General features: G+C 41.1%; 1 protein-coding gene across 1 annotated transcript; it reads right to left on the bottom strand.

Annotated features, from left to right (window-relative positions):
- Nucleotides 1-9,266: 9,266 nt before the first annotated feature.
- Nucleotides 9,267-13,530, bottom strand: LOC116187820 (protein-tyrosine-phosphatase MKP1). The gene is made up of 3 exons (XM_031516774.1): nucleotides 10,566-13,530; nucleotides 9,996-10,180; nucleotides 9,267-9,657 (listed from the first exon to the last, which is right to left on the bottom strand). The coding sequence occupies exons 1-2, from the start codon at nucleotides 12,960-12,962 to the stop codon at nucleotides 10,079-10,081; spliced, it is 2,499 nt and encodes an 832-aa protein (XP_031372634.1). The 5' UTR covers nucleotides 12,963-13,530; the 3' UTR covers nucleotides 9,267-9,657; nucleotides 9,996-10,078.
- Between the last annotated feature and the right edge of the window lie 1,233 nt (nucleotides 13,531-14,763).

The following is a 14,763-nucleotide window of genomic DNA, read 5'->3' as shown; positions in this document are numbered from 1 at the left end:
AAGTTCTTAATATCCAACCGACGAATAGGATAAAAGGCCAAACTCGAGCTGAAATATTTGAGCAATATGTTGAGATAGTAAAGTTTTGTAGAGAATACCCAAATGTTCAATATGGTTGGCTCCCTTCTAATAAGAGCATTATAGAAAATGCTATGACAACAAATGTTGGATTTCCGGGAAAATTCGGGATGACCGGTTATGGATATGGAGCCCTGCTAACCCCGTTGGATCTACCCCATATAAGGTTTGCTTCCATTTCTTCAAACTCTTCAATATTTAGCTGTGAGAACAAGAGACGAACTAAATTTTCTTTCTTCTTCTTTGCTCGCTTTTAGTGCCAGAAATTGCGATGCCCACGAGGATGGGGTGAGATACATCCTCTTTTGTCGAGTGATATTAGGGAACGTTGAGGAAATTGATCCTGAATCTCAACAAAATAATGCTAGCAATGATGCTTATGATACTGGAGTTGACAATTTACTTCATCCAAGACGATATATAATATGGAGTGATATGATGGATTCCTTCATATTTCCTGAGTACACCGTAACGTTTAGGATGCAAGGTAATATTTTGTTCTGATGGAGTGTTTTACTAAAAACTATTGATATTTAAGAAGTAACTTTTCTCAAGTAACTCTGTAAGTTTTTAATCATTGGATAAATGAAATATTACAACAGGTCGAAATGCAACGGAAGTAAACATTAATTCTGTAAGTTCTTAATCATTGGATAAATGAATACTTCTCATTTGATCCTGATCTTATCGACTCCTTTTGATATCTCATTGATTTTGGATGAAAATTTCCAGTCAGGTGACCTAATAGATGGTCAAGATGCTGAACTAGGAGTGGTGGTTGATGATGTTCCTACTGAAGGTAAGGGAGCTTCACATTGCAGATTCCTATCTTCGTTAGTACACCTTATACAATAGCCCTTCCATAACCTATAGAACTTGGAGTCGGATCTGATCATCATTAACCCTATCAAATTTCCCACATATTTATGTATTTGATATATTCATTAATTCTCTTCTTCAATTTTCAAACTGCCAGATCCTTTACCTGCGCCTCAATTGGATAAGGATATTATTATCTGGCAAGAAGATCCTGAGGACTCATCACTAGGCAATTTGACACTATGTCACAACTTGTTATTTCCTTCTTACTGTTCTACGTTAGGAATCTGTGAAACTAATACCTGCAGTAGTTTCATGATTAATATTGTTTTTTTTTTCTATTTTAATAATACATACAGGGAACATATTTGCAACATATTTGCAACTTTGAGTTCGAGAAAGGGGAAAAGGATGAAGACTTTGGTGCCAGAGCAATTTAATATTCTTTGGCCTTCCGATGTCATATTACGTCTAAAAAAGACGGTGGGCAGAATAATGAAGCAAGCTGTAAATTTGTCAAATTTGTCCTAGCAATTTATAAATGGATGGTTGTCAGTTTAATAATTATCTTTCCTTTCTTTTATCCTCTCTTTGCTTACTTTCGTGCATGTGATATTGGAATTTTGTTGAACATAAGTCTATGTAGTTAGATGATCGTTTATTTATTAGGAAATGAGACTGCCCATGCCAATCATGTAGAGACGGGAATAGAAATTCATTCCACGTATTATATTGCATGATCTCACCCACAAAAATAACAACCAATCACTAGGATATGAATCAATGACAAATTGAGCTCTTAGTGGGTGGATTTTGCATGCAAGCGTAGGGGTTCAAAAACTCACCTTAACACTCGAAGGGGATTAGTCTCAGCTTATAGCTAAGGAGGCACTGAAAAAAGAACTAGATTAGCATGGGGCCTCAAAACTTCAAATGAATGCCCTTAGGAGCTACTGCAAAGGGTTGGACTGATGTATTGCACCAGTTTTTGCCTTCAACAGTTTCAGAGTCTGCAATGTAAGGTATAAAGGAGATAAAATGAAGAAAATTAATTCAGAATATTTACTGGGAAAAATATAGAATTTGTTCTTTCAAGTTCGAAGACTACATCTTATTTCTTTGACACATTAAGAGCATATGTGATTGAAGCCGCCCAATAACATTATCTCGGTGTACAGTAATGAGAGCCAAAATGAGTGATTTCCATCAGGAGCCAAAATTCCCGAAACTTTTATTGTATGTGAATTACGAATGATCACTATGACCACACCATGGCGGCAAGTGGCATTTGGTCTGAAGCTTCTCGTCCACAAGCAATTATATGACCCGATGGATATTCAATGTTGTCACAGCAACTTGGATATGAACTCCTGATGATATTGGTTGGAAGACCTGGTGGCAGGACTGCTATGTGAAAGGAACGGTGATATATATGGTAACAGATGCCCCTCAACACTGTTAGTTCCATGGCCGCAGTTCTCAGCAAATATGATTCGATTCCAAGATATTGGAATTCTCCGGGAGAAGGTTGTTGGTGTTGGCAAGGAGGAGGTAAGTTGAAACCGAGACTCTGATTCGGCTTTCGTTTTTAAGAAACACTGCCGGCCCTTCCTATATTCATTGCTTCAATATATGTAGGCTCAACAAACAGACTGCTGATTTTATCCAAAAAAAAAAAAGGACTGCTGATTAATGGATGTGATTTTTTTAATAGTACTAATGGATGCGATTTCTCTTGTTCATTTAGGTTGGAAACTCTTAATTGAAGTCTCCCCCGATCCAAGACAGTTCCAACTATACTATATATTGCTTAGTAGGAAGAAAAGAGCGCCAGATGATCGTCTTCGTTCTGATCAGCACGAGTTGCATCGACACGGCACTCTCAGTTCTCTCTTTGCTTCTATGTTCTTTCCTTGGGAAATCACGTGGATATATGCAGTATGAGAGAACATATAAATTTACTCTCTCCTTTGCTGTTATCTTGGTTTTCTCTGATATATAGTTCTTGGATTGATGAGTCACAATGCCACAATTAGCATAGCAAATATGTTAAGCAGTAATTATCAGAATATAATAGCTAGGTAATCCAAGGGACTTTCACTAACAAGCAGCAGAAAGAAAGAGTTCCTGATATCGACAGAAGTTTGTACGATGCACGACAAACACAAGATAAAGATGGTAAGCTATATTTCCATAGCTATCCACAACGATGGAAGGGAACTGATACAAGAACTATCATCCACCCTGCAAGACAGACATCGAGGGATAGCCTTTGCTGCCAAGTTTAGGATGCAGGTGACAGTTCCGACTGGGAGCGCGAGTATGGGAAAGGATGAAGGCCATAATAAAATCACTGCGCCCTTAAGCAAAAAGCATAGTGTTGGTGGTTCTGCCATCAATGAGCAGCTTCAGCTTCAGAGACGCTACAGCCTACACAGATCACGGCTTAAAACCAAAAACATATTTTTCTAAGCCGTTACTGGATGACTAGCTAGGATGATTAAAGTTTTCTTCTGCCTATATAGTATCCTTTCGCAATCGAAGTGGCAGCCTTTATTTCAGAAAACTATTGGCTCATCTCTGAGTAGGTCGACATGGAACAAAGATCGAGTAAGGTTAGCAGAAAACTATACCTTGGAACCCGAGGTCCACCAAGAATTGCAATAGTTCTTGTACGTAATCATAATCATCAATGTAGATTTCAACTACATATATGGTGAATTAAATATTATGAAATAACAGTTTAGAAAAAGTTATATCGCCTCCTTCCTCAGACAAAGACTTTTACAGACTTAAAATGTGGACTACGAATCAAGAAATCAAACTGCTCAACACATTGTCTCGCCTACAGCAGGAAAGATACACAAGAAAATACATCCAACATATTATATTTGTCAACCTGCACGATGTTATACTGCAATTCCTCGATGATCTCAGTGCTCTGTTTTTATTTGATGCTTTGTGGCCGGCACACCTAGGAAGACATGACTTAGTGCTGTCTTGTATTCAAAGGAAAGCCTCCAACAGTTTGAGCGCTTGCATATTAACTAGATGGCAGATAGGAAAAATCAAAGCAGAATTACTTCATAATAATTACGAAGAAAAAATAGGAGTTTTTTTTTTCTCGAAATAAAGAAAGCAAATTCAATTCAGTTGAGTCTTCTATAGCTAAACATGTGGAATGACAATGAACGATACCATATTATGAATTCTCGAAACTTTTCGTTAGTGCCAAACATATTATTGTACAATTGATACATAGTATGGAGAAAACCACATATATATGCCCTTGTTATAAACTTGCTACTTGCTTAATCTGTGCCGAAATCGTCCTCCTTGTTCTCAAAATCACTTATATGATCATTGGGTCCCATAAGAGAAGCAGATGGAGTGGAAATGGGCTTGACAACAAGACCGTCCATCACCATGAACCCTGCAAGACATTTGCCATAGCCGCCTTCATTACCCCCCTTTACTGCAACCAAATCAGCTGAAGCCCCGAGTAAGGATTCCACCTCGTGCTACAATAATAACATTGCTGAAAAGCCCTCACACCGGGAGAACCTCAGCCCCCACGCAACAACCCAAGAGCATTCCTGCCCCGGAAGGGGGCGTCAGGTGTCAAGAGACATTCCTTATTAATCAGATCCATTTGCTTATCGTCATCTAGGTTCTGATGCCCTCATAAAGGAGGCCCTTGGCAGTTTCACTTTCTTATTTTCAAATTTCATGAGTAGTTTCTCGTCACTTTACCAAGTAGAAGGGATAGACTGTGGATGATGAAGTCAACAACATCCTTTCGGGCATAAGAAAACAGTACCCGTTCGCTCCCTTGTCGGTACAAGCTTCAGCTTCAGACTCACAATTTTAGACCAGGAGCAACCTTGATTCTTGTGGTGACAGTGCTGAGTGGCGCAAGTCCAAAGTCAACATATACATAGTCCTATCATCTGAGTAATCCTAAACTAAACATTAGTGCACTGGCCGGGTAAATTGTACGTTAAATCTAAACTGAGACTCTTCGGATTTCGAACTTTCTAGGAGGGCGTGGGAGGTTAATTTAAGAATTTAAAATCACACACTTTGCATGTAATAACAAGAGCGAATTAATTATTTGCATGTATAACAATTAATTTCCAAGGGCATGCAGACAGATCATTCAGAATCTCAAAGGCTGCAACACACATTCCAATCTCTGGCCTCTAATACGTATTTGTAACTCATATCAGACGTTTCGAGAATTGCAACCAGACAGTGCAGCTCATCTACCGGTACCTGGGAGATTTCATCAACTTATATCTTCAGCTTTTCTTTTGATTGTGGTTGCCGAATTCATCAGCAAATTGGGAACCAATCCCGGTGACAAGATACTTAACGGTGTTGCTAAATCTGAAGATAAGCTCAAAGGATACGAGTAAAGCAAAAAGAATCCGATGTGGCAAACATATTTGGAGAAAATATTAATGCAGTCTTGGCTTAGCAGCAAAACCAACAGTTCTTAGATGGACTAAACACAGACATCTTAAACAGATAGACAGAGACATAAATTTATCCCACCCAGGCATTTTTCCTATGCTCTTGCATCCGGAGACACAAAAAAAGCTAGTACAGACCAACTAATCGATCACTGAGCTCTCTTCTTCTGCCCGCTGAGGAAGACATCAGTTAGGACAGTCTTTGATTGCAGGGAAGCCTTCAAAAGAGCCACCCCCTAGCAAACACAGTTGAATATGAGTACAGAGTACGTATTGCAATCTTAGGAGCAGATAATAAATTCATATTGATAAATGCATTAGAATCTATATATCTGGCAGAAGAGACATTCCATCCAATGGAAATAAAGCAGATTTATATACCTCGTCCATGCCAAAATCGATGACCTTCTCCTCGAGGAGGTTGAGGTTGGTGACTTTGAACTTGTTGAGGAGAGTGATGCTACTAATAGTAGACATGGACTTCACCGGAAGATCATCCATCACCATGTATGTGACTACCCCTTTCACATATCCTCCACTAACACCGCCTCGGGCCATTCTGCCGCCTCAGTGAGGACAAGTAGCAGAAGGGCTAAGCGACACATAATCATGACAACCTCCGAAACTTCTCCTCTCGCATCTAAAAGAACATATGCAACCTTCTATCAACATCAACAGTACATAGGATAAGTTGAGCGTCACTGGCTACAACAGATAGTTCCTCTGGCTAATTACATTCGTCACTATTTGTTTCATTAAGACCTTATCTGTGATATATGAAATTTTCAACATCTCAACTAAAATTGTGGATATAGATGTGTATTTTTGTGTATATATATTCACATGATATTTGATTATTCTATGTATATTATTAATTGCCTATCTTGAAATATGTATTACCTATAATAGGTCTTCTGGGAATCATTGGAGGAGGTTAACTCAGGAGACAACAAGAGCGGAACCCCAGACGACGCCGTATTCCCCCAGTAGACTGGGGTCTTTGGCTTCACGAGACTGTCCTTAACAATATTACAGTTACCTGATGAAGGCTGCCCCCAGTAGGTGCCGTCCAAGTTCTCAATGCTGTCATATCAATTTCCCAAGGAGCCAACCATCCCGGTCTTCTTGAGTAGCCGTATCACCGTCCCAATTGGCAGAGCAAGGATGTGGAAGAGGAAGTCTACAAAGTCCTTTCCGGCCTCAGCGAAGAGCACAACATCATTCTTCCTATCAATGAGTAGCTTAATCGAAACCTTCTTTGCCGCCTCCGCCATTTTATATCCAAGAAAATGTAATGTAACTCGTTTGAATTGTAAAGATCAGGAAAATGTTACCATATTTATAGTCATGAGAATGCTTTGTTTAATTTTCCGATGTCATTAATCTATGACTTATTGGAATGAGCTGTGCCTGGAACCATACTTCTTCCAAAGAAACTCTTCGGTATTCTCACCAATGTAATTGATTTTGCTTGAAACGGAGTAGAGAGACTGTACTGCTTCTGAAGACTGATAACTTCTTCGAATTAATTCCTATCCAACAGTATTCATCCGGAGTTCCTCTGATCCTCAGGGACATAATTCTTGGACTGTGCTGTTCCTTGCAAGCACTGCTGCTGCTGCCAACGCCATAACATTTTGTTTTGGTGACGAGTAGATTAGAGACATCAATGCGGCCAAAACTTGAAAGCTGAGTGGGCCAGTGGGGTGTTCCAATTTTGCTAATTACGATTGAGTCGATGACCCATTAGGAGGATTAAGCATTTTTCCATTTAGTAAAGATAGACTCACCCGTCTCGGTTGGACTTTAAATGCCAGGAAGGCTGATTTGCCATTAATGAGAAACAAGGATTGGGTAAGATGGATGAGTGGCCATAAGCCATTATTAACTTGGCAGGACACATCTCCCGGAGTTGAATTAATCGACATCATCAAAAATTTCGTATACATACATCGACAAAGATATTATATAAGATCAACACCATAATGTAAGAGTAACTGCTCGAGAACAAGAAAAGCCGTAACTTACCCAAAATCAACCTCCTTGTTTCAAGTCCCATAAGAGAAATAACAGAACAAGATAGCTTACATCATAAGAAAGCCGCCTCGTCCTCTCAAGCAGCGAATCTTAAAAGATACAATGCTAGTATCGGGAAATCCGGATGTTTTACAGCTGCCCCGGGAGAATATATTCAACATAATTCACTCTCTGCACAAGGTACAAAACCTGAATAAGCAATAGCCAAGATGTTGGCTTAACTACAGAGCCGGCAGGTCCGAGATGTTGCCCTGAATCATCCCATGAAACAATTTTCGTATATTCTTGCATCTGGAGACACGAAAAAGACAAGTAACGACCAACTACGGTCACTGATGAGCTCTCTTGTTCTTCTCACCAAGGAAGACATCGGTTAGAACAGTCTTTTGATTACATAGAAGCCTTCAACAGAGCCACTCCCTGGTACCCATCATTGAACATGAACGAACATGGCAATCTTCGCACTAGATAGAAAATCAAAAATGGACACTTGAAGGAGGTTGATGTCCGTAGTGTTTAACTTGTTGAGCAGAGTGATGCTGCCCATAGTGGACATGGGCTTCACTATAAGATCTTCCAACACCATGTACATGACCACCCCTTTCACATACTCGACACCGCCACCTCCGCTGCCAGAGCCCGCCGCAGTAGCAGAGGATTGATCCTGCGACCACTTTACTATAGTCACATTTTGGTTCATTCTACAGTGGCACTAAGGGCAATGAACAGAGGGGCGAAGCGACACAAAACCACGACAATCTCTGTAATTTACTCCTGGACAACTGAAAGAAAATAGGCAACTTTTTATCAATGATATCGCTGGCGGCACGCGCGTGATCACAAAGTACATCCATTGATCACTGTTCAGTTTATTTTTAAATCCTTATATGCGGTCCATTCAACATCTTTAGCAATATTTACACATTTAAGTCCAATTGTATCCTCCCATTGTAGATAGATATCTACATATAGTTTATGTAAAATACAGTGCATAATAAGTTACCTATAATATTTCTTCGTCTGGGAGTCATCAGAAGATGTGAACTCGGGAGGCAACAAGAGTGGAATGTGAGACGACGAAGCTGTACTCTCCCAATAGGGGGTGTCTTGGACTTCAAGAGACTGTCCTTCGCGATGTTATGGTTACCTGATGAAGGTTGGATGCAGTAGGTGTCATCTAGGCTTGCAATGCTATCGTATTAGTTCCCCAAGGAACCGACCATCCCGGTCTTCATGATCAGCCTTGTCACCATCCCGACGAGAAAAGCGAGGATGTGGAAGAGGAAGTCAACAAAGTCCTTGCCAGCCTCCGCGGACAGCAGGACGTTGTTCTTCCTGCCAATGAGCATCTTCACCAACACCTTGTTTGCTGCCCCGGCCACGGCCATTGCCTCTTTGAGTCCAAGAAAACGTAATGCAAGTTTACGTGCGTAACTCTTTTGAACTGTATTAAATAATGAGACAGGAGAATGGTAATGTGCATAAAGTCCCTCATAGCACTTGATTGATTGGGTTATATGGTTTCTAGGAACCATAATTACGGGTCACACAGGCAAACTTCGAGTTGAAATTGGAGCATGCGGAATCACAGCTTCCAAAGATATAATAATTGGACAACCCACGCTACCGTGAGTAGTTAAGAGGATAAATAGAAATACTTAGCAGAGCTCTTGCATTGCACCTAATCGTCAAAATAGAACAAGTTTTGAAAACGGCCTTATGTAGGATGCAACATGTGGATCTCCGTTACCCTTGTCTTTGTGTTTGGCAAAGACTTTTGACACATTATTAGGATAGGAATTAAAATTATACTTGCCGTTTATTGATATTTTTAGGCTATAATAATTGCGAATACAATTCTAAAAGATACTCATCCCATAATTAGGAAGAGAATAATAACATTTAAAGTTTATCCCAATCCTCCCCAACCCCATGGTTAATTGCATATCCCATCTAATCATTGTCTCCACCAAATGCTGGGATTAGATTTAAAGTTTCACTTTGAATGAGTTGTTTTTGCATACTGCTGGAAGGACAATTAATCCACATAGTGAGGGAGATTTTCATGAAGTACTTCCATCTCAAGGCAACAATTTCTACATCTGCTATCTAAAATCAATTGGATATACAGTTTGAGGGACAAATCAATCTTTCAACAGTCACAGGGCACTGCACTGCATCGATGTACAGCTGCAAAGAAACACCACTATGAAGGAAGACCTCCGACCGCCCCCTTGCCAATAGCTTGCTGCATAAAAGGAAACTGCATTAGGACCACGTAATCTCACGCAGAGGAAAGAGGGAGACACCCGACCAGCGGGCAGGCTACTGATGATGTCTAAACTAAAAAGCACGAAGACAGCCATCAGCGTAAAGGGACCACCAAGAACAACAGCATGGTTCAGAGAAACTACGGAAAGCCTTGCGACTGTCTTTACTTTTGCATACATGTCGTAATGGTGGAAAAGAAATGGTCTCTATTTTCACTGTATCAGGAATGGCCGAACCAGTGTCTTTTATTTTTACATACCTGAGGATCGTTACATTTCGAATTAATGCAGACAATTGCAATAATGAAGCAGTTACCTTGACAGCTACTCATACAATGAGCTAGATCCCCATTCCTGATACTTGAATTAAACCGGTGGCTGTGATACACTGGTTCGGCTCTATGAAGCTAATTTTATACCGGATCCCTCTTTGGTCCCGTTAGCATTGATTGATCGCAACAGTGCAAGAAATTCCTCAGGTTCGTCATCTTCTCTAACGATCTGTATTGCATTTAAAATAACAAACCCATAAGACACTTGAACAGCTACAAGGCATCGGTAAGCTTTATCTAGAATTAGTAGCACTTAAAAAAGGAATGGCATGTCGTCAAGGGTAAGGCTTGATCAACACCAGCAGAGAAAGCCATTAATAACATCTTTGCCGTGGAAGCCTGCTCACAGATGCTATGGTCGAACTTGCAGGGAAAAGGAAAATCTGGCCTATTAAAGGTATGGCACATACTAGGACCAAAAATAAGTATTCCTGAAGGCCATTAAGCTTTACTGTTTTGTTTTAAAAAGGAAACCGCAATAAATATGGCGATCAAGGAGGCAATCATTCAGTGAACAACGAATAAGACCTTTTATTAAAAATAAAATTGCATACCTTAATGTTGGTGTCTTTTGGAAGACCAATCCGGGAGAGGAAATCATAACCAACTTGCTCCCAGTCAATCTTCTCTGGATCATCTATCCCCGTACCTCTACCTATATGAGCTTTGCCTTTGTCAACAGCAAAGAACCTTCCTATCCACAAATATACAAACCTATCCAAATCCTTGTCTAGACCCTTTCTCACAGACAAGATAGCAAAAGCAGCTTCAGATCTCAGATCACTGCTAGCAATAGAGGCAACCTTTTCTAAACTAGGCCAACGATATACAGCTAATTGCATTTGTTCTTTACACTGACAAACACTTCCAGCCATCCCAGATGGATCTCGAGCACAAGCAGCTTCTCTAGGAGGCAGGACACCAGCATCGGCAGACTCCTCCAACTTGCGCTCTCGCATCACATCTACAACCCCATTTGTCATGTTTTCACTGTACAAATGAAACTCACTTGGGGAACAACCATTCCCGTTCAGCCTGATACCATCTTCCTTCAAGGCAAGATCATTTGGAGGAGGTTCAGCGAACCTTACATTATCAGTCATCACAGGCAACTTCAAAGCCCTGGACATGCTACCTCTACGTTCTGCAAGCGACAGTGAAAGTTTCCTAATATGTGAAGAAGCTGACTGAGGCTGCGTCCGTGAAGAAAAATTAATGTCAATAAATTCAGAGTTCGTAGACGTGGATTGAGGGACTGATTTTGATGGGTTAAGAGATAGATTACAGAGGTTAGACAGAGTAGACGACACTGGGATAGAGCATGAAGCTGCTGAAGGAGAATTCTGAGACGACTCAGAAAAATATTTTGAGCTGCTGCTCGAATCAGAAGAGATGGAATCAGGAGAGAGATAAGCAGGGGAGGAAGACGAAGAGGAAGATGATACGGTCGATGAAGCAGGGGAATTGCTTGAAGGAGAATGCACTACCATCATCGAGTCCGAATAAACTCTCGAGAGAATCAGCTTTGGAACTGAAACAAACTCCTTCATGTTACTGGGGGCAAATTTGCGCCTGAGCATGCTCCAATCGCTCTCCCTGGCAGGGAGGTGGGTTTCATGTTCATTCTCCGATGCTGCAAAAGGAGGAACAACTCCACCTTTTACAGCTTTCTGAAATATCTCAAAATCAACATCATAGGAATCCACCTTTCTCTCACCTACTTTCCCTGCTCTTTGATCCTTAATTGCAACTCCATTCCCGGACTTATCCATCAGAGGCAACAGGTTAGAAAATGCATCCCAAAAATATGAAGGCTCCCCCCCTTCCTTGATCATTAAGACTGGCCCTTGTACTCTCTCATACCTCACGATCTGACAAACAGCTCCCCGAGCATCTCTTTCCATAATAGCCTCACAGTCCCTACCGATCCAGACATATATAGAAGACGGGACCTGCACGATGAATGCCCCTCTAGAGTCCAACGCAGATGGGGAAGGATCAGTCAACATCTTTGGAACCAGATGCAAGGGATCATAAGGCGAATGTGGAGCAAGCCTATACATCCTAAGCAGTGAGCTCGGACTCAAAGGGAAAGCATGGACCCTTTTCTGACACTGCAATAGCTGACAAGCAAAACCCATGTTTGGATCTGCTATCCCCCTCGCAGCCTTCACAAACTGAAACGCATCGTCAAAACTTTGGCCTTCCCTCCACATGAGATATGCTATCACCAATGAAGTCGACCTCGAGACCCCCTGGCAACAGTGTACGAAAACCCTCCCATGTTGCTCCCTCACATCCTCGAAATAATCGAACACATCATACAAGATACTGGTAATATCCTCCGTTGGACTGTCCTGCAACCACAGAGTCCTGTACACGAAATCGGCCTTGAAATATTCCGGGCAAACAAACCCGACACAATTCAAGACATGAGTGATCCCATTCTGCTTCAGAATATTCCTATCTCTGGCAACAGCATCTCCGCCTAGATAGATATGTTCGGCCACCTTGGAGCACTCCTTATCGAAGAATGCAATCTTTTCACGCTTCACTAACCCTCCATTCCTATCAGGTGCTCGTTGGATGGCTGACATATCGAGCTTCAGCCTCTCTCCACCTTTACTGTTCCCACTGGGGGTCGGAGGCTGCGGCCACTCACCCACATCATCAGACCCCGCTTTTGGCCAGTCATCAAGGCTCCGCCTCGCGATAGAGAGCGGCTGAAGAGGCGGCAAACAAGACCGATTCTTCCAGTTCTGCTGTGAGCGCGGGGTTAAAGGAACCGGGAAGCGACGATTTGCCCCGAAACTCTCGGGATTGCTCCCATTTGGATCAGAGCCATTGACCTCTTCAACGCCATTAGGGTTTTGCTGGGCGGTCCGGGAGGCAGACCACGAGGCAGACCGCCAGAAGGTCTTGCGGGCATTAGGATCTTCCTTGCCCACCATGCCCACCCCAAAAATCCTCTCTTTGCAGGACCCGGGCAAAAACCACCAACAAATCTAAAACCCTACTGCTCACTTCTGCTAGTGCAGCTCATCGAACGAACACACCGGGTGATTGCAGCTCAGATTGAAACAACAGGCAATCAGAGCCCCATGGATTCAGATCAAGAGCAAGGCACGGGCAGCACGAACAATCAACATCGAAACTGAGAAGACTACTAGAAGGTGATGATTGTGCATACCGAGACCTTGGGAAGAGCCAAGAAGACAAATCTGGAGCAACACCGCTTCCGACAAGCTCTTAGTCACGGCCGGATTAACTGAGAGAGAAACCCTAGAAAGCGAATCGACGAGAAATTACCGGAAGGAGGTTCAATTCATTGAGGGGATTGAAGGAATCGAGACTCGTTAGGGTTCCAGCGGTGGATGCGAAGCTCGTTAGCAAGAAAGGGGAAGAGAGAGACAAAGTGGAGACCCTGCAGAGTGGGAAGAGGCAGTACAGAGAAGGTGTGGAGAAGACACAGAGAGACAGAGAGAGAGAGAGAGAGAGAGGAGGAGGAGGCAATGGCATTGGCAGTCTTTTTCCCTTCTTCCTTTTTTGCCCTTTTTGTTGCCAATTTCATCTGATGATTAGTTATAAATTCATAATAATCGGGCTCTTTGGTCCATGAAAATTATAATATTCGTTTATTTGGTCAATTTTTCACTCAAAAAATAAAGGAGAAAATAAGGGAATAAAGAATATTTGTTTTAATGACAAATAAGAGACGAATAAGAAATCTATTAAATCAGTAGGGATGCTGTTGGGACTTGGGATAATCTTCATCCAGCAAAAGCAATAATGTTGAGACCAAGATATATTAGGAAATCAGATTTCTTCATCGGCTGAGTTGACTGTGATAAATGCACATCTACGTACAATGATGAATTTCGTTACTTCAATCGTTATAAGAAACTCTTTTACTTGAATAATTTAGAGTGAACTACCAATATCGCCCTCCACTTATTCATTTGTAACCGTTTTTGTCATTGACATATTTTTGTCATCAATTAGCCCCAAACGTTGGCATTCCATCTAACATTTATATCCTTCCGTTAACCTCCATGACGAAAAATTCATGGACGGCGTTATGTTTTTCGTCACATTTCCGTCACAAAAAGGTATAAATATTAAACGGAATGTCAACGTTTACAGTTAATTGGTGGCAAAAATATATTCGGGATAAAAACGATTGTTAATGAATAAGTGAATGGTGACAGTGATAGTCTATTCAATAATTTACTAGTACCAGATGATCATAACAATACAAATAGCGAGAAAATTCTCTTATAGTTATACCGTAGGACCACAAAATCATGATTTAGTGAGAAAATAATGGAAAAAAAAAAAGAAGAAGGCATTTTGTTTTAATGACAAATAAGAGATGAATAGGAAATCTACTAAAATTAGTAGGAGGATGATGTTGGGATACTCTTCATACAGCAAAAGCAATAATGTTAAGACCAAGATATATTATGAAATCAGATTTATTCGTGGGCAGCGATAAATGCACATCAGGTTGCAATGATGAAGTCCCTTCAATTCAATCGGTTACAAGGAACTCTTTCACTTGAACCATAACAATACAAATAGCGAGAAATAATTCTCTTCTATAGTTGTACCATAGGACCACAAAATTATGGTTCAGTGAGAAAATTAAAAAAAAAAATGTTCTGATGACTGAGAGATGAATTGGCAATCGGGTAAGAATAGTAGGAGGTCGATGTTGCAATACTCTTCATACAACAAAAGCAATAATGCTGA

This window comes from Punica granatum, chromosome 8, assembly GCF_007655135.1.
Source record: "Punica granatum isolate Tunisia-2019 chromosome 8, ASM765513v2, whole genome shotgun sequence".
Taxonomy (NCBI): Eukaryota; Viridiplantae; Streptophyta; class Magnoliopsida; order Myrtales; family Lythraceae; genus Punica; species Punica granatum.
This window is presented reverse-complemented; position numbering and strand designations above follow the sequence as displayed.

Bases quoted from the DNA above. Each gene is read 5' to 3' on its own strand.
- LOC116187820 (XM_031516774.1), bottom strand. From the start codon at position 12,962: ATGGTGGGCAAGGAAGATCCTAATGCCCGCAAGACCTTCTGGCGGTCT. The intron at 10,181-10,565 runs GTATGCAATTTT...AATGCAATACAG, and splicing joins CAAAAGACACCAACATTAAG to ATCGTTAGAGAAGATGACGA.